The 27784-nt window shown below is 41.5% G+C and overlaps 1 protein-coding gene and 1 long non-coding RNA gene across 3 annotated transcripts in view; one reads left to right on the forward strand and one right to left on the reverse strand.

Moving 5' to 3' along the window:
* Positions 1–10917, forward strand: part of SLC35F4 (solute carrier family 35 member F4) — a 364805-nt gene extending 353888 nt beyond the window's left edge. For both annotated transcript variants that reach the window (XM_086709658.1, XM_086709657.1), the window contains exons 5-8: positions 1169–1294; positions 3317–3509; positions 7308–7397; positions 10471–10917. In XM_086709658.1, coding sequence (XP_086565784.1) covers positions 1169–1294; positions 3317–3509; positions 7308–7397; positions 10471–10712 — 651 coding nt within the window. In that variant the 3' untranslated portion in view covers positions 10713–10917. The remainder of the gene's footprint in view (positions 1–1168; positions 1295–3316; positions 3510–7307; positions 7398–10470) is intronic.
* The window catches only part of LOC147579937 (uncharacterized), an 82888-nt gene that overhangs the window by 4800 nt on the left and 50304 nt on the right, over positions 1–27784 (reverse strand). The gene's annotated exons all lie outside the window — the stretch shown is intronic.

Below are 27784 nucleotides of genomic sequence, written 5' to 3' on the forward strand. Positions count from 1 at the left end.
GTTCACTTGCTTTTCATGGTCATTAACAAAAGAATTGCTTTAGCAGCATCTAAACGATAACGTGTCATCGCCACCATACTCGGCGCTGGCCTGGAGCAAGTCTATGGTTACATGTTGAAGATCTACATTTTGTTGCAATAAATAATTCACTAATATTCAGAAGGGCCAAAAAACCCCCACATACGTGGAAAAGCTATCTACGGAGGAATTGATTTACTTGGGAATACTCAGAACTGAAACCTAACAAAATTAACTGCCACGTAACCTATAAATTTCTCGCAAAGTTGCATCTTGATTTAAAAGTGAGACTATTTCACAAGGAAATGACGTATTGTTTCCTATTCCAGGGCCTGTTATTTTACTGTTTACTATAGCTTTGAAATGTTTTCCAGCAGAATCAGTTCAAGATCATTTAAGAAACAGATGTAAATCAGCATTTCACTAAGGGAGTGGACTCCTGTTTTGAATATTTCAAGCATCCTATCGAAATATCGTACCATTATGATTTCAATCAAATTTGTGCGGTTAATGATCTAGAGTAATGAGATGAAATTATCTTATTTGTGGTTTAATTCGCACGTAAAAAGAAGGAAGAACTAGTCTCCCTTTGACATTCCAAGTACCAGTGAAAACTCTGCCCACTCCTTGTAAATCACTATAAGAGATGATTTGTTTTCCTTTCCCCCCGCTCCCCGCCCCGTGGCTTAAATTTTGCCTCTTAGCTGCATCAATGTTAGGTCTCCCTAATCAAGTCCTGGTTATGTGTCGATCTTCAAAACCATGCATTGATCCAAGGAGCTGATTAAAATGTATGCTGAATTGTTTTGAAGAAAAAGCATACAGTATAGACGAAAATGCTCTGGAGTGATTTCCTGTGAAATTCATTTCGCCAACACGGATATTAATCTCTGGGAAGTTGAGCGAAAAAATTACACTAAAATTACTAACCCTTAATTAGAATGGGAGCAGCTTTTATATTCTCTGCCTGGATGTCTCAGGAGCATACTGATTTCTTGTTAATACTGACCCTTCTCGCATTGAAACAGCGACGTACAAGAGGTAATTGGGTTTGAGGAAGCATTTAGCAACTCTCATGAAGTCTTCAATGGCTTGCTCTGAGATATGGAGGCATCAATTTTTTTTAATTCCTTTGCATTCTATTTGACAGATAGTTGCCGCAATAATGGCCATTACCGGCATCGTCATGATGGCATATGCAGATAATTTCCACACTGATTCGATCATAGGAGTGGCCTTTGCAGTGGGTTCAGCCTCTACGTCTGCATTATACAAGGTATGTCGTGCACTTTTTTGTGTAGTCATAGCTTAGACTTAAGTCATAAAAGAAGGCAGGACAAAGAAAATCTTGGCTGTGGGGGGGGGGAAGTGGTTTAAATAAAAATAAGTAAAAACAATAATAATAATAATAAATAAGAATAAGTACCATTTACTGAGTACTTGCCAGAAATTTTCACCTGTGTTAACTCACCCTTATGAGGCACAGGTACTTATCCCCACTTTCCAGATGAGGAAACTGAGGTTTGAAAGATTAAATAACTTGATTTCAGGAGTACTCCTGAAATCATTGTTGCACTATATGCTGACTAATTTGGATGTAAGTTTAAAAAAATAAAAAATAAAAATAAATAAATAATAATAAAAAAAAGATTAAATAACTTGCCCAAGGCCACACAGATGGAAAGTGATAGCAAGATTTAAATTCCCACTGGCCACCTCCAAAGCCCATGCTGCCTGCCTCTGCCCCTCAGAAATCAACTGGTTGCAGCAGGGGCTGAGAAAGACCATTCTGCTCTTAAATTTCTTTACTTTAACTACCACTGTCCTTATTTTAACTCCAATGAGGTGTTAAAGAGAACAAACAAGCTGTCACTTGAGAGTCGACTGCCATGTATTAACCCCAAGCCACAGGAACTGCGGTTATTAGCGAAATGAAGGACGTCCTTTCCTCTCTGATGGATACTCCTGGTCTGCATTATGTACTTACCACTCGTTCTCCACTGGAGCCGCCTGCCATCCGTGGAAAATCTATTCAGTCATTGCCCCTGACTTCAGAAGCAAGGACTGAGAGAGCAGATCTAAAAGGTTATCCCCAAAGCTCCACTTGTCAGAGCCTGCTTTCGGGTTGTAGCTAAAGCACTGTTCCACTTTCACCTCTCTTGGTGTTTCAATGAGAAGATTCTCTGTGAAAAGCAGAAAACGCCCTTTGCATCCCTCCTGGATGCCTGTTTTGATTATTCGCCAACACCGCGGCTCTGAAGACACGGAGTCTATTTCCATATTGACATTTCCTGGCCCACTGATTCTGTGACAAGCTTGACAAGTTTTCACTCAATTGCCATTGGCGTCTAACTTGCCCCCAACTGAGACCCCACTGAGGTGTCTGATGTGACCAAAGAACAGCACGTGGTCAAGTCCTCTGAAGTCTCTCATAAGCAAAAATAATAAGTCCAGTTGACATTAAAAGCATGCCTGGAATTGCGGTGTCACTGGGATGGCTATCTCACGGAGACAATTCTCCTGACCATGCTACAGGGGTGTTCGTTCTGGGAGCGGTAATATATGCTGACATGCATAAAACCATATGGGCACCATCGGAAAGATCTGCTCCATTCGACATTGTTTGAGGATTCACATAGGAAGCAGAAGGGTTATAAAGTCAGGAAGTATGGACTAGAGGCCCGGCCCCTCCTCAGCCCAACGTAACTTGATGGTAGCCATTGACATCTCCTTGCTATCTTCTTCCCCTGTACACAGATTTATATCCAGAAAAAAAAAATAGTTTTAATCTGGAGAATAAACACAGTATTTGTGCACGTGTTTTAAGCTCAGAGAGGAAAGTGCTTATAAATCCAAGGCACCATTATTATTCTCTCAACAACATAATGACAGGCTCTCTCTAATTTAGTTTTCAGTATCTGTCGAAATAAGGGTAAAATGCATCCCATGCCTGAAGGGAAGAATTGATGGCATCTCAATCCTAGATTCTCCTGGGCTCGTGTGCACTCTTATTTGCCATTCACCCTATACCCGTAACTGAGGGCGGTGCTAACAGAGTACAGGACTTGCAGCAGTTTCCAACAGCATGAGGAGTTCATTTTATGGCATTTGCTGTTTCATGTGAAGACTGCAGGGCATTTTAATCACTTATTCACAGTCCATTTTGTGCCATGGCGGTGGTGGGATAAGGAGAAATAGAGGGTAAACTCTGGGCTGGTTAGCTCACTGTATAGAACTTGTCTTTCTGCTCTGGCAAAGTCTCTAACTGTGTGGCTAAGGGGTTTCTCTCCCAATCCAGGTTTTGTTTAAGATGTTTCTCGGAAGTGCCAACTTTGGTGAAGCGGCACACTTTGTCTCCACGTTGGGTTTCTTCAATTTAATCTTCATCTCTTTCACCCCGGTCGTCCTGTATTTCACCAAGGTGGAACACTGGTCCTCATTTGCAGCTCTGCCGTGGGGCTATCTCTGTGGGATGGCCGGGCTGTGGCTGGGTAAGTGGCTCCAGGTTTTGCCTTCCATGCCCTATGTCACTTGACCTTTCCTTGGATAGATGAATGATCATAATAGGGTTATTCCCTTGGGAACCTTTGTCCTCTATTTTCCAAACTTATCTAAGGTTGGTTAATGGTTAGAAGGTTCTCTGCAGGCTATTGCTTGATTAGATCAGAGCTGTTCAACCGGTATACCTCCCATGGGTTAAGACGTGAGCTGGAGGCCCAGGGCACTCTGATCACCACTGGTCTTAAAGCAGCCTTGTCCATCCTTCATGATATATTGTATGATGTTACCGTGTCCCAGGTGGATCACGGTGCATCAGGCAGAGGGAGAGAACAGATGGTGTATTCAAGGAACTCAGAATGGATCAAAATGGCTGACGCACCAAGTACAGGAAGAATGGGGAGGAAGGAAGAAGATGACATCTGGAAGGAAGCAGGTCATGAAGGGCCTGGAAAGCTATTGAGGGGAGTGGATTTAAAATCCACTTAATGGTCTTTAAGCAGAGGTGACAGGCGCACATCTACATTTTAGTCACACACAGGCTGGCTGGGTGTGGAGAACGAATTTGAGATCGGAAGCCCTCAGCAGGCAAGAGGAGAAGGCAGAATTAGACTTGGTCTCCCTGCTAAGGAGGCTGTGCCTAGTCAATGGCCAATTGACTTGAACTTTTTAATGTTCTCTCTCAAAACTCCCCAAACTCAAGGTAGTCTGCTTCACCTGAGCAACCAGGGGGCTCCCACTTTCTAGCTGTGTTGCTTCTGTCACTGGACTTAAGAGGAACCTGAAAAATAACAAGCCTGCTCTTCCCGCCCCAAGCAGTTGAACAACAGCAACCGCTAAATGACTCAGTGTCCCCTTACTCAGAACCAAATCGCTTTCATCCAACTCCTCTCTCCTCACCCTTCCTAAGGACAGCCCCCTCCATCTAGTCCTCACTGACCCACCGCACTTGACCTGCAGGACATCTGCCAACCCTCAGCTGACCTTCTTTGTCAAGGTGACATAATCTGAAGCAGCACTATAACTCCCGGGAGACAAACATGACCTGGTTTTCATTCCCACATAGACACTGGGTCTACTTTGGCCCAGGCCCCTAAGGGGAGGTCTTAGATAAGAGAACGATCAGTCATGTTGGTCCTTTGAATTTTACTTCTGAAGTCCAAAAATGTAGAGTTACGACCTTCCATAACCTCTGCTAAATTAAGTAGAAATCGATAGCAGTGTTCCCATAAGACCCAAGCATCCTAATTAAAAGTGCCGAGATAATTTCCCGGCCCAAAACAATCTAGCTGGGAACAGTCATAATCTAAATTTCACTGACTCTTGGCCCCAGCTGTGTACACATATCTCCAGCTTGCTGCCAAGTTGCCCTTCACCAACACATATCCCTTGGCATGTCTAACACATGCTTCTACACAAGCCCGGCCCAGGCTGGGTATCACCCAGGCCGGCAGGATACCAGGTCTCCACCAAGCAGCATGGTCTCCAGGCTCCACGAGTTAGAGCATCACCCGGAACTAGAGCTGCTCCACCCAGCCCTTCCCCAGTGCCCTGCAGTCCTCCCTGTGCCAAAGCTGCTCTGTGACAAAATGAGGCGATAGCCTCTCTCCTGACTGTGTTACACACCCCAGGTGTTTTACAAACTTCACTGATTCTGTTCTTCTTTAAAAAAAAAAAAAAAGTTCACTTATTTTGAGAGAGAGACAGCATGAGCGGGGTTGGGGCAGAAAGACAGGGAGAGAGAGAGAGAGAGATGGGGAGGGGGAGAGAATGAATGAATCCCAAGCAGGCTCCGCACTGTCAGCGCAGAGCCAGATGCAGGGCTTGAACTCATGAACTGTGAGATCATGAGCTGCGCCGAAATCAAGATGCCTAACTGATTGAGCCACCCGGCTCCTGTTCTAAGTTTTTGTTTCGATCCCTCTCTTCTCCATAGTAACCAGATATGACCTGGTTGGAGCTGGGCTGGACGAACAGCAGGTGGTCCTCTGACCTGTCCACATTGCCCGTAACTACAGCTTTTATTTGCGTAGGTTCACTGTGCCTCCTTCCTTCTCACAGTTGGGCCTATCTGCCAGGGAGTGCCTTCACCCAAATTTCCCTGATTTGGGAGGGACAAACTTGGGCTGGGCCCCATGCTGCAGATAACATACTGACTTATATATTCTTGTCCTTAGGGTGGCAGAAAAGTAAGTGTGCCACCTAAAGAACAAATTAGAAACAGACCACGCATTTTGGTGAAACCACCTCCTTCTTGCTGAGTGAGCAGGACTCAGTTCTCACCCAAATACCAATACTTTCAATCTGCTGAAATATCCAGTTCAGCCAAAAAAAAATTGCAGTTCAGGAGTTCAGCAGCGTCTGTGTAGAATTTAATTCCTGACCTGCTAGAATGTGCTATATTTTATTCCCTGAGTCTGAGGAGAGAGTGGAGGTACTGGAATAGTCATTCCTGGGGCGCCTGGGTGGCGCAGTCGGTTAAGCGTTCGACTTCAGCCAGGTCACGATCTCGCGGTCCGTGAGTTCGAGCCCCGCGTCAGGCTCTGGGCTGATGGCTCGGAGCCTGGAGCCTGTTTCCGATTCTGTGTCTCCCTCTCTCTCTGCCCCTCCCCCGTTCATGCTCTGTCTCTCTCTGTCCCAAAAATAAATAAACGTTGGAATAGTCATTCCCAGTGTGGCTATGCCAGGAAGGAGAAGCAGTTATTAGCATAGGAAGGTCCTCCGCCTTGACTGCCACTACTCTTGTATGGTAACTATGAAGGAGTCCAAGTTTTATGAAAGTCAAACCCACTGTCTCTAACTACCAAGTGACTCCAGAGAAGCAAGTTAGTGGGTTTAATTAAAGCAGGGATTATAGATAGCAATGGAAGAGTAAACGCTGTCCTGACTGGAGTGGCTCTCGAACCATCTTTGGTTCTATAGAGATACAGGCAACATGGTTGAGTCAGTTACATAGAGATCTCTCTGAACTGAGGACAATTTGTAGTTGTTAACACTCACCTCTCTCAACCCTAAAACAAACACCGGATTGAAATCTATGAAAACAGTTCTATGTGGCTTATCATTGTTTTTCTTTTGAAAACCTAGAGTTTTGATCATTTTTGTGGGAGGTAGAGGATTATTTTAACCGATTTTATATTTTACTAAAAGGACCCAAAGATATTAATTAAATGTATCTAGTTATACCTTCCTTTGGTTCTGCAGACCTGCCCTTGGGTAGTCTGTGCACAAATTGGGATGCGGAAAGGGTCCCTGAGGTTCTGTGCATTACACAGAATACACTTTTGTTTGCCGGCGTGATGCCCACTGCAAGAGAGAGGGAACAAAACAGCATAGGCCATCCTTGGATAGATCTTCCTTTAGGTAGTAACACTAGAGCCTGTTAGTTATCCAGGAATGTGGCATAATAGAGCAAAGCATTAAAGGGAGAAAGCCCAAACTTCAATCAGTAGTCTGCTTTCAACCTCTGGCTGGCCCCAACCTGCCTTTATAGTGCTAATAAGCGGTGGAGTGAATTGGTTATTTCACTGCTTTGCAATTGCTTCGCACACCCTTTGCCAGCCAAGTGGCAAGAGATCAGGCAGCCAAGGTGGCAGAGGAGAAAAAAGAATAGGACTACTTCAATCGAGAAACTCCTACATCCATCTCCCAAATTAGAGGATTAATCGACCAAAGGTGAGGACAAGTTTAGAAGGCACGTTTAGCAAAAACATCGGTTCTATTATGTTAAGAAGGAAAGAGCCCAGCGTGTCAATTTCCTTTCATCCTCTGTATCCTCCATTATTTTACAGCCTTCAACATCCTGGTGAATGTCGGCGTGGTGCTGACATACCCAATCCTGATCTCCATTGGGACAGTGCTCAGCGTTCCTGGAAATGCAGGTACTGGTGTGATTTGACATGTGCAAATAAGTCTCTGCTCATGTTCCTTTTACACCCCGAGTTGTTTCTTCGAGCAATTGTGAATTATGTCCTTTGCCTGAGAAGATGTTTTTAAATATCATGAAGGTGGCAGACAACAGAATAACTATGCAGCAGATTTAAAATTTGCAGCTATAAACACTGTTTTTTCTTGGTCGTGCTTTTAGAATTAAACACCAAATGTATCATTTGGGTTTCATGTAATCTCCCTGACAACCTAATTTTGTGGTATTTTTAGAGGAAGTCCTATGGAAACAAAAGGCATCCCAGCATAGGACTCTCAAGTAAACGTCACTAATGAAAGTGTAGGAAATGTACAGGGTGTTGGCTCCCCATCAGACTATCCGTGGGGAGCTGCAGAAGCTTCTCCTGGGGGCAGAGCAGATGGCCCTCTGGAACAGATACATGAAAAGGCAATTTGACTCACTTCAGGGATGAGAAGAGAAGCTGTTTTTCCAGAGTAATCTTTTAGTGAAAGCTGTCAGTGGAACAAGTAATGAAAGTGAGTGATTTGGAAGACTGTACAGTCCTTCCAACTGTAAAATTCTATTTTTCCAAGTCTCGGGTACCCAGCTTCCTTTGCCCCCAGGACAATCAGCAAGTGTTCATTGAGCACTTACTATGCGCAAGACTGTAAAAGAAACAACAACAACAACAAAACACCCTGGACATTCCCAAAGGAACTTTCACTGAATTTGGAAAGTAAGACCGATATGTATGAAATAACTTACAACTCCATGTACCATTTGTTAGTAAATGCCAAATTGTTTGAGACAGACTGTTGGGACTATAAGATATTCAGAAGAAAGAAATATCAGAAAGGAGTGGAGTTATGGAAGATCATTCATTCATCCAGGGATTCATTCATTCAATAAAGCATCGCTGAGCACTTAGGATGTTCCAGGAACTGTGCCTAATGCTGGTGATAGATCCTGAATAAGACCTAGTGTCTGCTTTCAAGACCATGTGGTGGAGAGAGGGAGACAAAAGGAATTGAGTAGATATGATGTAGAGACAGAATTGCTTTGATAGAGGAATGTATGTAATGCATGCTCTGAGAGCACCCAGGAAGGGCATCCAGCCAGCTTCCTGCAAGAAGCCAAAAGGGAGAGCTACTGGAGAGATTAGCTGGATGGTGTGGATATGAGAAGGAAAGGGCATTGCTTGTACAAAGCACAACATGTATGACCGACAATTCCGCTACTAGCTACATGTGCCAAAAAACTGAAAACAGGGACTCAAAAATATGCTTATAAACGAATGGTCATTGCAGCATACTCGCAATGACCAAAAGGTGAAAGCACCCAAATGTCCATCAACAGATGAATTGACAAGCAAGTTGTGATACAATGGGGCATCATTCAACCATAAAAGGGCACGAAGTATGGATACATGCTACCACATGGTTGAACCTCAAAAACTTCACGTTAAGTGAAAGAAACCACACACAAAAAGCCACATATGGTATGATGCCATTTATACGAAATCCCTAAAATGGGGAAATCCATGGAAACAAACAGCATATTCCCAAACAGCAGATTCCCATTCCCAAAACAAATGGGTAACGGATTTTAATTTCTTTTTTTACGTTTATTTACTTTTGATAGAGACAGAGCACAAGCGGGGGAGGGGCAGAGAGAGAGGGAGACACTGAATTGGAAGCAGGCCCCAGGCTCTGAGCTGTCAGCACAGAGCCCGAGGCAGGGCTCCAACCCACAAACTGAGAGATCATGACCTGAGCCGAAGTGGAACGCTTAACCCACTGAGCCACCCAGGCCCCGCTTAACAGGTTTTACTTTGAAGTGATGGAGATGTTTTGGAACCAGATGAAGGTGGTGGTTGTACAACATTGTGAATGTACAAAATACCACTAAATTCATTTTAAAATAGTTAATTTTAGGGGCACCTGGGTGGCTCAGTCGGTTGAGCGTCGACTTCGGCTCAGGTCATGATCTCACGGTTCATGGGTTCGAGCCCCACGCTGGGCTCTGTGCTGACTGCTTGAAGCAGCCTGGAGCCTGCTTCTGATTCTGTGTCCCCCTCTCTTTCCACCCCACCCCTGCTTGTGCTCTCTTTCAAAAATGAATAAAAATAAAATAATAAAATAAAATAAAATAAAATAAAATAAAATAAAATAAAATAAAATAAAACAGTTAATTTTAGGGGTGCTTGGGTGGCTCAGTCAGTTGAGCATCTGACCCTTGATCTCAGCTCAGGTCATGATCTCATGCTTTGTGAGATCAAGCCCCACATCAGGTTCTGTGCTGACAGTGTGGAACCTGCTTGGGATTCTGCCTCTCCTTCTTTGATCCCCCTCCACCTCACAGGTGCTCACGCACATGCACGCTCTCTCTCCCTCTCTTTCTCTTCTCAAAGTAAATAAGTAAGCTTTAAAAAAAATAGTTAATTTTAATTGATAGGAATTCCATCTCAATTAAAAATTTTTAAGAACAGCATGTGTAAAGACATATATATTAAAAAGCTTTGCTCATTTGAAAAAATCTTCAGCGGCCAATGAAACTGGAGAAGTGTGAAGGGACACAGAAGAAAAGTTTCAAGAAATAAAAACTGCAGAGTTGTAATTAAATGAGATGACATGAGCCTTGAAAGATAAATCTGATTTAGAGAGAAGGAACAGAATGCAAACAAAGGGAACAATATAATGATATAGAGAAAGGAAAGACGAGCTTGAAAGAACAAGGGAGACTTTAGAAATTTCTAGAAGTAGTTGGTGCACCTTGGGGCGGGGGCTCAGTCGGTTGAGTGTCCAACTCTTGATTTTGGCCCAGGTCATAATCGCAGGGTCGTGGAATCAAGCCTCTCGTTGCACTCTGAATTCAGTACGGAACCTGCTTAAGATTCTCTCTCTCTCTCTCTCTCTCTCTCTCTCTCTCTCTCTCTGCCCCTCGCCCCCCCCCATCAAATTTTAAAAAATTAAAGAAAGAAATTTCTAGAAATAGCAACGACTTTGGTCATTTGCTCTCAAAGGAGCTTCGAAACAGTCATAAACTGCGGCTTGATTTTTCTTCCCTAGCTGTGGATCTCCTGAAGCAGGAGGTGATATTCAGTGTTGTCCGCCTGGCCGCTACGATCATCATCTGCATTGGGTTTCTGCTGATGCTCTTGCCAGAGGAGTGGGATGAAATTACCCTCAGATTCATCAATAGCCTGAAGGAAAAGAAGAGCGAGGAGCATGTGGACGACATTACTGATTCCAATGTACATCTGCGGAGCAGAAGCAGGGCCAATGGGACAGTGTCTATACCACTGGCTTAACGAGGGACCCATTTTGAATGCACGTGTATGTATATTCTGTGAATATAATAAAATTTTCTCACTACCGGTACACTCAAATGACAATATTAACTCTGAATTTGGATAAGTCATATGTGAAACAATGCCAATGATAAAAGTTTACATTTATATGCTTATCAAGGAACTGGTGTAAATGATCATAATAAAAATTTTTTATGAAAACATATCCATCTTAGTTGTTTCTTCTGTTTCAGAGGGAATTGTCCCCTCCCCCCCAATTTGAAAATTTTCCTGAAAACATGAGATTTTACTAAGTTATGAGTTTATCGTGACCTTACCCTCACCAGGAACTAAGACATTTTCATTCAATCAGAGAAAATGACGTAAGAGGAAAACACATGAAAAGGATACACACTTTGTATATATTTAAGTCCAATAAAAGCCTCAAATTCTAAGGCTGGAAAATAATTAGACGACTAACAAAAGAGCACCTTCTATATGCAAGACCTACTCTGGGAAAAATGAACATGAAAATATAGAAGACTTAGTGTGTACTTCCAGTGTGCTTAGAGAAGTACAGAGAATAAGAGTGGTTACAAATACAGTAAAGCCTTGGATTGCAATTAACTTGTTCTGCGAGTGTTCTGCAGATGAGCAAACATTTCTAATAAATTTTAACTTGATAAACAATCGATGCCTTGCAACGCGAGTAGTATGTGACACTGAACGTCACATGATCACAACTGAACCAGTGGTTCTTGAAATTCACTTTGATATACAAGCACTTTGGATTACCAGCATGTTTCACAAACCAAGGTTTTACTGTATGTCTGATATGAGGTAGACATTTTAAAATGGCACAGGGATTACAGAGAGGACATCTCTACAGCACTTGACATGATGATCATTCCTTTTTCCTGAAATATCCTCTTTACTTGAATCCCATACAGTTTCCTCATTCTCTTTTTGCCTCACCAGCTGCTTTTCTGGGCACTTCTTCCAAGGCTGGTCTCCTCACTCAGTGTTCAGTCTTTGGCCTTCTTAGCATCTCATTCCATACTCTCTCCCTCAGAGACCTCACCTACTCCTTGGGCTTCAAATGTCATCCATGCAGTGTTGGCTTAAAAATCTTTATCTCCAGCCCAGATTTGTCCCCTGGCCTTCAGATCTGACTTCCGAAATGCCTTCTGCGAGCTCACTTGGATGCCTCATTGTTGACTTCAAATTCAAGAACAAAGTTGAATTTATCATCTCTCTCCTCCAGATCTATTCCTTCTCCCTTGTTCCCTGTCGAGGTTAATGGTGCCATCATTAGCCAGCTGCCCAAATGAATGAAAGAGTCTCTCTCTGCACTGGTCGAACTCCAAGTCTTGCTTCTAATTCCTTTTATGCCCTACAGAGTGACTTTTAATAAATAAATGTGATCATTCTACTCTCCTGTATAAAACATTTCAGTTGTGGAGCGCCTAGGTAGCTCAGTCGGTTAAGGGTCCAACTCTTGATTTCAGCTCAGGTTCATGATCTCATGATTCATGAAATCAAGCCCCACTTTGGGCTCTGCACTGACAGCTCAGAGCCTGCTTGTGATTCTCTCTCTCTGCCCCTCCCCACCAATATGCACGTGCTCCCTCTCTCTCAAAATCAATCAATAAATATAAAAACACACACACACACTTCAATGGCATCTTACTGTTCTCAGTATAAGCTCCAAGTACCTTTGCGTGTCATTCAGAGTTCATCCAGAGTTGGTTGCTGACTGGCCCCTGTCTACCTCTACAGAGGCACCATCCAACAGAACTTCTGTGATGATGAAAATATTCTATATCTGCACGTGCAACGCAGTAGCCACAGTGGCTATTGAGCTCTTTAAATATGGCTAGTGCCATTCAGGGACTGCATTTCTAATTTTATGGACTGTTAATTGATTTGAAATGAAATTTAAATCGCCACCTGTGGCTATTGGCTACCATATTGGACAGCACAGCCCTGGAGCCTCATTCCACCATACCACCCAACTGTGGCCCCTTGAATCTGTGCTTTAGCGACACTACAACTTCCTGTAATTCTTCAACCAAGACGTGCTCTCTTTCTTGTATTCTCTTTGCCTCTCTCATCATCTAACCATTACCTAGGCATCATGACATGATTTATTTCTATTTTCCCAGCAAATCTTTTCTTTTCCCCCAAGGTGAACAACGTGGCTTCCTAAGAATACTCTGCTTACTACCATTATAGTACTGGTCACCCTCCGTGGTAATGACCAGTTTACTGGCCTGAGTTCCCAGTAGGCCAGGAGATCCTTGAGAGCCGGGACTGTGTGCCAGTCATCATTGGGTTCCTAGCACATGTCTGGCACTTGCAAACATTCAATAAGTAAATAAATGGGTTGCTTTACCCTGGATATATGCCCCTCCCTCAAACTGTATTAGATCGGTCTTAGTTAAGGCTTTTTTTCCAGATGAGATTGGTTAAAGTAAGCAACATAAGGGATTAAATGTTGCCACAAAATACCAACTTGCTGAATTGCTCAAAGGCACTTTTTCCCAAAGAGGCTGGTTAAAGCATATAACAATGTAAGATAATCTGCACTTTCTGAGAAGTTTAGTATAAGAAGCCAAACCTTTCTGCATCTGTTTTACTATTCTTTTTTAATTCAAGTGCCCCCCCACAAAATATAGGTGAGACAATCGCAGGGCAAGAAACGGGGACTCAGGATATCACACCCGCTGAGCATCATGGTAAATGAAAACCTTATTTTTTTTGTCATTTCTCTGTCATTTTTTGAAAAGGCAATGCCAGTCTTCTGGTGTAGACAGATGACATGATATTAACTAACATAATAACTATGACTCGTTTTAAACTCCATGAAAAATGGTATAAAATAAATGAAATACATTATTAATACATATGAATTAATTCATTATCTAAGTAGAGTTGGTTTTGACAATTTGGATGCCATATTGGTACAAACATTGCTCTTGCCTTGTTTTTAAATTACTGTTAAATAGCAGTAATCACTGACCAACCCACTCTAGCATCTTGCCATTACTTAGCATGACATTTAAAATTGCATTTTGACACGTTTAAGAAATGAGTTGTTTTGCAGTTTTTGATGATTCACTTTGAAAAATGGAGTCAGCTACCCTGGAAAGCATTAATTCGACCTATGACTGATCACCGTAATTAGCTTACTCTATATGAAGAAAACAGTTCCGTTATGGTATTCATTCATTTATTCATTCAAAAATTATTAAGTTCTACCTCTGGCTCTGAAGTAGGGTATTATGTTAGGTCATCACCAACCAGCCTCTGCCTGCCTCTAGAGCAGCACTGTCTGACAGAACTTTCCTTGACCATGGCAATGCACTCTGCACTATGGGGAAGGTGATACAGAATGTACAGGAAGTGGTCCCTGCATCTGGGACCTTTAACCTTTATAGGTAAGTTGTCAACCTGACAATTAAAATGACTCAGAAATTTATTTGAGTCACTTTGTGAATATGAGATATTCCTTTCAATTCAGGTAAAATAATCATAAATAACGATAATGATACCTTTCTTTGCTACCTCTTATTGTGAAAATCAGATGGGATAATGCATTTTAGTCACTGAAAAAATATGGGTGCACGTCCTATATGCCTAGGATGAAGCAGGTTCAGCTGGGCTTGAAGGATACTAACAAAGTCCCTGCCCTCATAGGTGGAAGTGCCTTGTTGAGGTTACTGTTATCTGGCCTCTAAATCCAAACATGGTTCCTCCCCAAAGTCCGAAAGGCAATGGCCTGCATGGGCAGCACAGTCCAGGGATTAAAAGTACCCACGCTGCGGCCATGACTCTCCACTTCTTAGATGTGCGACTTTAGTTAATAACCAACCTCTCTGCCCCTTGATTTTGCCATTAGTAAAATGAAGATGTTAACACCTGTCATTGGAGGTTGTCGAGTGTATTAAATAAAATCACATGTTGAAGAGTCTAACACATGGCCAGACAGTCCCAAAGTTGTAACTACTATTAGAGTTTCCTCTGTTTACCTCCTTCTGGGTCCTTATCCAGAGCACTTATCCACAGCACGATGCCCAGCAAAGTCAACAGGGGCACCCAGAGTGTGCAGGGAATTTTACCTCGAATAAACCAGAGAAACAAAAGGAGCCTGGCATGAGGAACACTCAGGGGAAGCGAAAAGAAAGGGTGGACCACTTCCACTTGCCCAGTTCCCCTCAGCCCCTTGCATCACAGCATTCTTGCCCAGCCAGTGGAACTAATTGCCTGACAAAAAGACAGACTGGTGACTCGGGCTCTGAAATTAAAATCACTTCAACCACGGCCTGATCGCTTCACAAACAAATTATAGGCGAATCAATTTTGCTCATCCAGGTTTTGCACGCCTGTTAGTTTTGTGCAGACGCTTTGTCAAGACCCACCCGAGGACAAATGATTTGGAGAAGGACAATGCCAGCGATGAAAGAGTGAGGTAATAGCTGGGCTAAGCATTAGAATGTTCCTGATATTTAAGTACAAATCCTCTTTCTTACTTATTCATAAGCCCCTGTCAGAAGTACAAAGGACACCTGCTAAGGGCTATGCCGGCTTATCTGGCAGGCCAGAACAAGAAGTCTCTATTAATTTTAATTCTTTTTATTTATTTGTCTTCCCCCTCCCCCACTCAACACACACCTGTAGCAACTGAGAGTGGAGTTAAGAACAGAAGACTATACAGCTATGAAAAAGAATGAAATCTTGCCGTTTGCAACAATGCGGATGGAGCTAGAGCGCATTATGCTAAGCGAAATAAGCCAGTCAGAGAAAAACAGATACGTGGTTTCATTCATATGTGGAATCTGAGAAACTCGACAGATGAACATAGGGGAAGGGAAGGAAAAACAAGATAAAAACACAAAGGGGGAGGCAAACCATAAGAGACTCTTAAATACAGAGAGCAAACTGAGGGTGCTGGAGGGGAGGTAGGTGGGGGGGATGGGCTAAATGGGGGATGGGCATTAAGGAGGGCACTGTTGGGATGAACATTGGGTATTATATGTAAGTGATGAGTCACTGGGTTCTACTCCTGAAGCCAAGACTACACTGTAGGTTAATTAACTTGAATAAAAAAATTAAAACAAGAACAGAAGAGTACAGCATGTGATGGAGTTGGGGTGTTAGTGCCCAAAATGCAGAGGCAGAAAGAGTAAAAGACCCACATTTTAAAGTTCTGATTCGTCAGTGTGCCACCCTCCCCCACGTAAGCCACAAAAGCAAAGGCCACTTTGTCATTGTTTGCTGGAGACAGGGACATCAGATCCTTTGGGAACTGGAGGAATTTTAGGAGCAAGAATTATAACCTGGGATTAGAAGCCCCTCTCAGGGATGGACTTCAGACGTTCCAAAAACTCCTGACGTAGTTTTCCAAATAGTGTGAACTTAGCTGCTTTATTCTGGAGGAATACTGTTCAATATGTTAACCACAAGCCACGTGTCGCTATTGACATATGGCTGTTCCAGATTGAGATGTGCTGTGTCAAATGCACCGGAATTTGAAGGCTTAGTGTGGGAAGAAAGAACGTGGGCTATTTCATCAATAGCTTTTACTCATTACATATTGAAACGAGAATATTTTTTTGGAAATGGTGGGTTAAATAAAATATATTATAACATTTATTTCAACTGTTTCTTTATACTCTTTTAATATAGCTATCGGACATTCAAAAGTTACATAAGAAGCTTGTAATTACTTCCCTTAAATATGATTTTCTTTTTATAATGTAATTATGGGTTCCATTTACTTAGGTAACTGAAAGTGATGTGCTGAAATTCAGTCTTGGTCAAGACCCCACTCTACCTCTGTCAGCATCCCTGGCTTATCCCACTCTTAAAGTCTCACGAAGGCAGACACAAGGAACTCTCTATCTTCTGTATCTTACTGGTTATGTGATTTATCTGGGCACATTTGACCGAAATTTCTCTCCTGCTATATTTTTATTTGCATTAACTCATCTTCATGTTAAAATATTTCCAGTTTTCATCTTCTTTCATAAAGCCTTCTGTAAAAATCCAACTTGGACTTATAATTTTCAACATTTATCTACATTTTCATTTCTAATAATTCTATTTCTGTCAGCTAACACCAGTCCAATTCCATCCTTTCACATAAAGGTTTCTCCTTCCCTGCAACCACCCCTACACACAATCTTGTATCCCTGACCAGTGCTGAGCGGACACTGTGATGTTTTCTGTTTCATGTTGATCACATACCTTTGGTTGATAGATTTTTTTTCTCTTGGAAATGTTGACATCATCCATTATATTCTGGCTGGACCCTGGAGCTCTTCCTATGACCTCATCTCAATATTGATATTAACTTTTATCACATCACTCTGTTTTCCAAGAGCCTCTCTGGCATATCTGTATTTCCTCTTCATTCTTATTTTTCTCTTTAAATTTACAACAGTACAAAAGTCCACATTCATAATGTTGTTCCTGTGGTTCTGTATGTTCTAAGATGTCTTCTGAATCATCAAGAAAAACTGCTGTTCAATATGGTTTGGGAGTTGGTATATTTGAAAAATTTTTTTTTCAACGTTTATTTATTTTTGGGACAGAGAGAGACAGAGCATGAACGGGGGAGGGGCAGAGAGAGAGGGAGACACAGAATCAGAAACAGGCTCCAGGCTCCGAGCCATCAGCCCAGAGCCTGATGCGAGCCTGACGCGGGGCTCGAACTCACGGACCGCGAGATCGTGACCTGGCTGAAGTCGGACGCTTAACCCACTGCGCCACCCAGGCGCCCCATGGAGTTGGTATATTTGAATATAGCATGACTCTTAGAAAATTGGAAGTCCGGCTCTTCTAAATAAGAACAACATATCAACCAGAATATTCATTTAATGGCAGCAATCCAAACCTGAACCATAAAAGTGACCACTCACATGGTAATTATAAGATATATGATATCAAAATTCAATCATCTACTTATTCTGTCAAATAGTCAAATCATTTCTGATATTTGCTACAAATAACCAAAGGCTGATGGAACTACCTAGTACACAAAAACATTTGGGAGCTTTTGCAAAGAGAGACTTTGTCCTACTCTCTTTCCTTGCCCAGCAATAACTCACAAGAGGATTTAGTGGGAAGAAGAAAGAAGGAATCTCAGTCCTGTCAAGATAAGGATTTATTCATTCATTAAACAAGTATTTATTGATATTTTTTTAGTCCTTAGAATTCCATGTCCCATTGTGTGGCCAAAACTCAATATCACTGCAAGGGGGTGGGGAGGGAGGGAGGGAAGGAGACTAAGGACACTGGCTTAAAAGAATAAAATTAGTCAATGGTCTTATGAATATTCTGTTTTTCCTCAAATGTATTACTGACAAGTGGCCCCAGGCTGACATGGAGAAAAGAGGTGTCCTGGATTTCTTTGCAGACACATATCTGGGTTTGTACTAGAGCCAGGAGAATGTGAACCATCCCAGAACACAGACAAAATTGTTTCAGATAGGATATTTTGTTTAGCCACTTCAGTAAGAGTTCTGGATGGAAGCGTGAAAAGATGAAGAAGGGCAAAATAGTTCACTTGGATAATGGCCAAGAGGTCTGGGCTCTTTATCAGAATTCAGATCAATGTCCAGAATCATGAAATCTCAGTTGGAAAGTTCCTCATGGACTTTTCATTCCAGCCTTGCCTAATGCCCAAATCTCTTGTAACCCACCCTAGAAGAGGAGACAGACGCCAAGCCTTTCTTTGCCTGAGCACCCAAGGGGAAACATATTTTCACTCTTTTAAGTAACCCACTGGTTCCAAATGCTTATTATTGTTACAGACTTCCTCCCTATAATGAGCTGACACTTGCCTTTTTTGAAAGTTCCACCTGATGATTCAAACTGTTACTTATAGCCCACACAAGTCAAATCTGTCTTACACACAGGTATGTCATATTTCTCCTGGATTTTTCCTTTAAGCTCAATCAGAGCCCCATGGGGATACCATCCCATGTTGTTGTTGTTTTTAGTTAATTAACATATCTATCACCTCACCTATTCTTTTTTTTTTTTTTTTTTTTTTTGGTGAGAACATTTAAGTTCTACTCTCTTAGCAAATTTCAATGATACAATACAGTGTTATCAACTATAGTCACGTGTTGTACATGAGTTCCACATGTCTTTTTCATCTTATAACTGAAAGTTTGTATCCTTTTACCATCCTCTCCCTAATCTTCCCTGCCCCCAACCCCGAAATCACTTTTATTCCTTTGTTTCTAGGAGTTTAATTTTTTCAAAAAAAATTTTTTTAATGTTTATTTATTTTTCGTGGGGAATAAGCTTAGGAATTCCCTGAGTCTACACTGATGAGTTAACAAGGCATAAAGAATTAGAAAGCCATAGGATGAACACGCCCAAGTTTGGGTAAACGAGATTAGGTAAATGGGGCAAAGGCCCCTTGTACAGGACAAAGGAATAGGAAACCTCTGGATGAAAAACATCCAAGATTAGGTAAATAAGATTAAACAGCACAAAGGCCCCCAGTATAGGACAAAAAGGTATGGGACAATAGCAGAAAACTGCTTTCACAGGAAGGAAGGACCAAATTAGGTAAACAGGTAAACAGTGCTATAGACTGCAGCCAGGTGAAGTTGCCCAGAGCGGAGCTAATTAGCAAAAGAAAGATGCCTTGTTGACCCTGAGGTAGCATGCTGTTTTTCTTGTCCCCTAGGCCAATTTAGGTAAACACAGGTAGGGCGTCATGTCTGCTATAAACAACCATCTGCCAGGTGCCAGGATTTTGTTTCCTATTGACCCATACCTTTAAGACCACATATCTTCAAAACCCCCTTTGTCCCACGCCCATGAGTTTATTTTCACAGTTTCATTGTCTCTTTGTGCACATCCGTCACATTTGTAAGCCTTCTGATCTTAATAAGAACAGAGCAAGGACCCTTATTCAGAGCTCTTGTCTCCTCCCAGACATTAGCCTCTCTCGCATTTTCAATCCTGCATCCTGTTCTCTTGCAGGACAACAGAGAACTCCAGACCCAGAGTCTATGACAGTTTCTTTTTTTAATTTTTTTTATACTTATTTATTCTTGAGAGACAGAGAAAGACAGGCAACAAGTGGGGGAGGGGCAGAGAGAGAATGAGACACAGAATCCAAAACAGGCTTCAGGCTCTGAGCTGTCAGCACAGAGCCCAACATGGGGCTCGAACTCACAAACCATGGTATCACGACCTGAGCCAAAGTTGGACGCCCAAGTGACTGAGCCACCCAGGCGCCCCAATGACAATTTTTGAGACACAAAGAGACAGAGTGTGAGCGGGGGAAGGGCAAAGAGAGAGGAGACACAGAATCCGAAGCAGGCTTCAGGCTCTGAGCTGTTAGCACAGAGCCTGATGTGGGGCTCAAACTCATGAACCAAGAGATCATGACCAGAGCCAAAGTTGGACGCTTAACTGAATGAGCCACCCAGGTGCCCCAGTTTGACTTTTCTTTGAAGTTTTCACATATAAGTGATACCATGTAGCATTTGTCTTTCTCTGTTTGCCCCATCTTGCACCGTGCACAAAAATCAATTCAAAGTGGATTTAACCTGAACCTACAAAATTCCTAAAAGAAACCATAGTGATTAAGCTCCTTGACAGTGGTCTTGGCGATAATCTTTTTTAATGTGACACCAAAAGCAAAATAAATACATGGGACTATATCAAACTAAAGGGCTTCTGCACACAAAGGAAACCACAAATAAAATGAAAAAACAATTTAGGGAATAGGGGAAAATATTTGCAAACCAAATATCTAATAATAAATTAATATTAAAAATAAACAAAGAACTCATACAACCCAATAACAAAAAAAACCAAGCAATCCAATTTTTAAAAATGGGCAAATGACCCAAATAGACATTTTTCTAAAGAAGACATGCAATGAATGACCAAAAGGCATATAAAAAGGTGTTCAACATCACTAATCACCAGGGGAATGCAAATCACAACTACAATGAGATGTCTCCTCACATCTGTTCGTATGGCTATTAACAAAAATACAAAAGATAACAATTCTGGCAACGATGTGGAGAAAAAAACCAACCAAACAAACCTGCACACCATTGGTGGGAATGTAAACTGGTACAGCCACCATGGAAAACAGTATGGAGATTTCTTCAGCTATTAAAAATAGAACTACCATATGATCCAGCAACCTCACTTCTGGGTATATATTCAGAGGAAAGGAAACCATGATCTCAAAGAGGTATCTGAACTTTTGTGCTCCTTGCAGCATTATTCACAGTAGCCCAGGTATAATAATGACCTAAGTGTCAGTAAATGGATAAATGGATAAAGAAAATGTAGTATATATACTACAGTACAATGCAATGATATTCCATTGTGTGTGGTATGTGTGCATCTGTGTATGTCTATACCCTTTATGTACATATACAGCCTTAAAAATATGGAAATCCTGTCATTTGCAACAATGCTGAACCTGGATGGTGTTATGCTAAGGGATACAAAAATCCTTTTTAATGTGAGGTGCTCCAACTGGAACTCAACACTCATTTTGTAGCTTTAACAGTGTAGTGATAGTATCCTTTCTCTTGTCAACACCACTCTATCTCCATCAGTCGTTCACTTCATGTGTATTATTTACCCACTACATTATTACCATCCTGCATTATTTACCCTCTCCAAGTCTCAATTTCCACATCTGTACAATATAATACTGACCCTCAAGGAACTGCCGTGAGCATTAGCGCATAATTCTTAGGTAGAAAGTGCTCAATAAAGGTAAGCTATTATTATAAATCATTAAACATTTAGGGCAAAGAAAGGATGGTTTTTTCCCCTTTCTAATACTGTCCCCAATCTCCAAATAAACTTCATTTGAAGATGAAAAATAAAATATTAGTAATGGTAACGAGAGAAGCTTGTCAAGTTAGAAGGCAAAGCCTTTGATGAGTATGTTAGTTAGCTAATGATGCATAAAAAATTACTCCAAAATTAGAGTCTTTAAACAACAGACATTTAACAGAGTTTTTGCGATCAGAAATCCAGGTGTCCCTTAGAGGATCTGCTACAAGCTCACTCACATAGCTGTTGGCAGAACTCAGTCCTTGCTGGTTGTTGGACAGACACATGGGGTCTTGTCACATACATGAACCTGTCCTAGGGCAGCTTGCAACAAGGCAGTTGGCTTGTCTCAGAGCAGGTGAACAAGATGGAAGCCACAGTCTTTTTGGAACCTAATCTCAGAAAGGGTATCCCATCACTTCCACTGTTTTCTATTTGTTAGAAATGAATCGATAAGTCTAGCCCACACCCAAGGCAAGGGCTGGAGGGACTACACAAAGGTATGAATTGCACCGACAAGGGCCACCAAGGGCCATCTTAAAGGCCACCTACCACAGTGAGGTTATATGCCATCTTGTCACGAAGGAGCTGGGGAATAGAAGCGTGCACACACATTATCATCATCATCATCATCATCATCACTGATTAGTACTATGAAAAGTCAGAGTGGGAAAGGATTCTTAGATCTCATCTAAGTTCCCTCACTGTATAGTTGAGAAAATCAAAATCCAGAGGAGTGAAGCGTCCTGCCCCAAGACTGCACTTCAGCTTGTGGTAGATCTCTGGCCTAAAACCAGGCCGACTTCTAGTCACTGCTGTTTTCACTAGAGTTAACTTTTCATCTCTTCCTAGAGAAAGGCATTAGCTTCCACAAAAGTAGTAGCATTTGTTCTCTCTTCCCAAATTAGTAAGTCCCATTTGCCACTGAATTTCAAGGCCAGTGCCTATAAAAAAATGGCCAATTGATAAGCAGATGTCTTTGGTTATTTCCCCATTGTGCTTTTATCATCCTTGTCCTTACTTGGTTGAGAAAGTAGAACAAGATTCTGCTATTACAGATAAGCCAGGAAAGTTTTATGCCCAGCAGCGTAAATAAAGCACCATTTCCTTAAAACAGCACAGAAAAGTGTAAAATTAAGCTGGAACCCCAAACATCATTTAAAAAGAACCCATTTTCACAGTACTAATTTATGAAAGTCTTGCAGTTTGTGAGGAATATTTTTCTTCAGTGTGAATGCCTTGATTCATGAAACAGTCCGATTTAATTTCACCATCAACTATCTTTTAATCCAGGTGCAGGGTTAACTGAGGGGTCAATTGATCAAATAATAACTGACTGGCCAAAAAAGTCATTCTTAGGTTTGGCTGATGGAAAATGAACTGTTCCATTCTTTCCTCTATGTGTTAAGCACAGCACAAATTATTCATGATACTGCTGGAAGGTGCAGTGAGTTAATAAATCATAAGAATGGCTCAATGCTGGTTGCTCATATCCATGAAATCTGACTTGCTGCAGTCGATGGTGGGGATAGAGAGAATCAAGAGGCCTTAATATCAGAAGCAGTGTGATTAAATTGGAATCTTCCAGAACTATGGCTATTTTTACTCTGACACATGACATTCATTTTCTGCTATAACTCTGCCAGTATGCTTTCTACTGTAAAGGGAGACATGGCTAAACCTAAAACAAAACGGCCTTACCGTCAGCTGGTCAAGTACACACACACAATCCTAGAGAATGTTCAGCCAGTCCAATGGCTTCTCATCCATTGAAAACTTCCTAACCATGTCAAGTCTTTGGGTGACGTTTCTAGCCTGTTTGGTATGTCTTCAAATGCTCACTCCTTGGTACTGGATCTTGCCTTTCTGTGAGTTTTGTGAGTTGTAAGTATTCTGTGTCTTCTCTGGTGCCCCTTAATGGATAGAATGGGAAGGGGTCAATTCATGTCCTCAACGGTAGAGAGGAGCATGTGAAGCCCTCACATAAAGTGTCTAGAAGACAACTAACACTTTTCAGCTAGGATGACTAAACCAATGCACATCTTCTGCAATATTTTACTAAGAATACCTATCTCCTTTCTTGCATTGTGTTGTTATATTCTAAGGGCTCACCAGTCTCCATGTCCCTTGTAAGTGACAGTCTCCCTTTGGGGATAAACAGAAGGGCTGAAAATCTCTCTGGGACTTAAGGCTGCTGAGTCACTTACACTTTGATGAGCCTCATTGGGCATGAGAGGGTCTATATTCAGGGAATGAGGCAGAGTGTAAGATCCAGGTGGGGAGAAAGGGGGAAAGGAATGGAAGTAGCTTCTCCCCCAATATCTAGTCTTCTCAACATTCCCTCCCCTGCCATTGCCTTTGCAAAGAGGAAAATATAGAAAATTACAGTCCTCTCAAAAGGGGACACGGAATCAAAACTGACCTCCTCACTCAGAATAAAATTAATCTTAAGTTCTTCAAACAACCAGAGCACTGACTTCTCCTTCCCAGTTTTAAGGGGAATGGGAAAAAGGAACAAGAGGAAGATTATACTCAACTGTAGAAAATAATCTGTACATATCTGAGGGTAATGCATAAATTCTGGATGAAAAAAGCATTGTATAAGGAGGAAGAGGTGGACTCTGGGGAATGAGGAGAGCTTTCTCCAATGAAACTTTTGAAGTGGTCTTTAAGAATAAATGGAGAATTCTCTGTTTAGAGACTCTGGACATGAAGAACATGACTTACTAAGGATGGATTGCAATTTTCCTTAAACTACACTTAGGGCATTCCTAGTTAATACGGTGAATTAAACTGATGAGGGAAATCTCTCTATTCTTCAAATGCCGCATTACAATAAGATTGAAACCAAGAAAGATAACCCATCCCACGCCAGAAATAAAGTATGAACTGGGGTGCCTGGGTGCTCCATTGGTTAAGCTTCCAACTTCAGCTCAGGTCATGAACTCACAGTTTGTACGTTTAAGCCCCACGTAGGGCTCTGTGCTGACAGCTCAGAGCCTGGAGCCTGCTTCAGATTCTGTGTCTCCCTCTCTCTCTCTGCCCCTCCCTGCTCATGCTCTGTCTGTCCCTCAGAAATAAATAAACGTTCACAGAAGAAAGAAAGAAAGAAAGAAAGAAAGAAAGAAAGAAAGAAAGAAAGAAAGAAAGAAAAAGAAAGACCTAGAAGTTAGAGGTGGGAGAACAAGCCTGATCCAAACAGCTGAGTTACCAGATTAGCCTATAATGTCTTAGGCTGGGATTCTAGCACTCTGAAAAAGGGATTCCAGCCCCAGCCTCTATGTTTGCTTGGATCAAGACCTGAGCTGCCTGAAGAAAGCTGAGAGTCACAGCATGTATGCCCCATTCAGGAATGTCAAATAGAAATATTCTGTCCAGGCGCACCTTGGTGGCTCAGTGCTTAAGTGTCTGACTCTTGATTTTGGCTCAGGACATGATCTCACAGTTTGTGAGTTTGAGACCCACATTGGGCTCCATGCTGATGGTGTGGAGCCTGTTTGGGATTCTCTCTCTCTCCCTGTCTCTCTTCCCCTCCACTGCTCATGCTCTCTTTCTCTCAAAATAAATAAATAAACTTTAAAAAAAGAGAAATATTCTGTCCACTGACTGAAAGATGATGGAAGGAATCTTCCCAATCTGCTTGGCACCATGTAATGGGAAAAGAGTCACTATAAATATTAAAAGCCAGGTTTGTGCCCTACAAGGGTGAGGGATCTGAATTCATACTATCTGCAAGGTGCAGACATTCAAGGGCAGTAAATTAGCATGAAATAGTCTACAGCTGATGACAACTCATTGGGCCCCTGGTAGAACTTCACTATAGAGACAATGCAGCAAAAGGATACTTCCCCAACCCAAATCATACAGACCTCCACAGAGAAAAAACCACTGTTGACATTAAGTTCATACTCAAAACTATGCTCCATAGGAAAAAAGAGGTATCAATGAAACAAATGGGAGAATTTGCAATCAAGAAGTACTAATAAGGTAATTGTTTTTGAAAGACTCCTAAACAAAAATTTTCAAAACACTTAAAAGATAAATCAAGAAATATAACAGAGCCATAAGACAGGAAGAGAACAGTTTCTTCTCACTTGACGTATCTCCAGAGGCAAGAGAAATAAAAGCAAAAATGAATTGGGACCTCATCAAGGTAAAATGTTTCTGCACAGTGAAAGAAACAATCAGTAAAACTAAAAGGCAACTGAGGGAATGGGGGAAGATATTTGCAAACGACATATCAGATAAAGGGTTAGTTTCCAAAATCTATAAAGAACTAACCAAACTCAACACCCAAAAACCAAATAATCCAGTGAAGAAATGGGCAGAACACATGAATAGACACTTGTCCACAGAAGACATCCAGGTGGCTAATAGACACATGAAAAGATGCTCAACATCACTCATCATCAGGGATAGACAAATCAAAACCACAATGAGATACAACCTCACACCTGTCAGAATGGCAACAACAGATGTTGGTGAGGATGCAGAGAGAGAGGAACCCTTTTGCACTGCTGGTGGGAATGCAAACTGATGCAGCCACTCTGGAAAACAGTATGGAAATTCCTCAAAAAAATAAAACTAGAACTATCCTATAAGCCAGCAATTACACTACTAGGTATTTATCCAAAGGATACAAAAATGCTGATTCGAAGGGGCCCATGCACCCCAATGTTTATAGCAACACTATTGACATTAGCCAAAGTATGGAAAAAGTCCAAATGTCCATTGACTGATGAATGTATGAAGATGTGGTATGTATGTATGTATGTGTATGTATATGTATGTATATACACACACACACACACATACACACAATGGAATATTGCTTGGCAATCAAAAAGAATGAAATCTTGCCATCTGCAACAACATGAATACATTATGCTAAGCAAAATAAGTCAGAGAAAGACCAGTATCATATGATTTCACTCCTATGTGGAATTTAAAAAACAAAACAGATGAACATAGGGGAAGGGAAGAAAAAGATAAAAATAGGGAGGGGGACCATAGAAACTCTTAAATGCAGGCAACAAACTGAGGATTGCTGGTGGGGTGTTGGGTGGGGGGATGTATTCAGTGGGTGATGGGCATTAAGGAGGCAATTTGTTGGGATGAGCACTGGATGTTATATGTAAGTGATGAATCACTAAATTCTATTCCTGAAATCATTATTACACTATATGTTAACTAACTTGTAATTAAATTAAAAAAAAATTAAAAAATTTAGAAAGAAGGAAAAAGAAATAGAACCCTAAGTCAGGAAGAGAACAGTTTGAAAAAGTGCACTTTGAAATCAGGGACAAGTTAAGCAGTGGAGTTTAACCAGAGAAATAGAAGCAGTAGGAAATCATATATTAAGAGATTTATTACAAGGAATTGGTGTTTGCAAATGTGGGGGCTGACTAAGCAAGTTCAGAATCCACAGGAAGGGCAGAAAGGATGGGAAGGTCAGGAGAAGCCCAGAACCCATGGGCATGGGATAAAGCCATTGCCCACAAGCAGATTTTTTTGCCTCTAACTTCCTCCTTCTTTTTCCTCCGTGCTTCCTCTCCCTCTCTCCACCCACTTCCTCTGCAACCTCAGCCCCACTTTTTTAAAGTAAGCTCTACACCCAACATAGGGCTCAAACTCAATACTCTGAGATCAAGAGTCTCATGTTTTAACGACTGAGTGGGCCCTCAGCCCCACTTTTAAGGCTTTCCAATTTAAAAATCCCTTCTACCTTAACCACACACTGTTGATATCTATTCCCACACACATTTTCCAGATTTCTGTCTCTATAAATTGGAAAAATATCACACGGTTCTTTATGCGTATATTGCACCTCCTCATGGGAGGAGGAAGGAAATACTAACTTCACATTTAAATATGTACCAAAATGTTAGAGCATATAAGTGACTTTCTCTAAACCTCAGCTTCATTAGCATCGTAGAAAATCTACCTCTAAATGTCAGGAAAAAATAAGAAGATTGTAGCAGTGGCTGCCTCTTTGGAGTGAGACTGGGAATCACATTGAAGGAGTCTTACATTTTCTAGTACCTGGGAGGAAGCAGAAGGGCAACCACTAAAAGAGTATGAGAAGTATGCATAACTTTCAAACCATGAGACAAAGAATGAAGAAAACTCAATGAAGAATGAATCAGCATAGATCCTTCATTGATTCATACATTTGCTCACTCAGTAGAGTTTTATTGAGTACCAGGTAGATGCCAGACACTACGTCCTTGTTCACATTCATAGCAGAATATTCAGGA

Source organism: Puma concolor, chromosome B3, assembly GCF_028749965.1.
Source record: "Puma concolor isolate L17-30 chromosome B3, mPumCon1.1.hap2, whole genome shotgun sequence".
Lineage (NCBI taxonomy): Eukaryota > Metazoa > Chordata > Mammalia > Carnivora > Felidae > Puma > Puma concolor.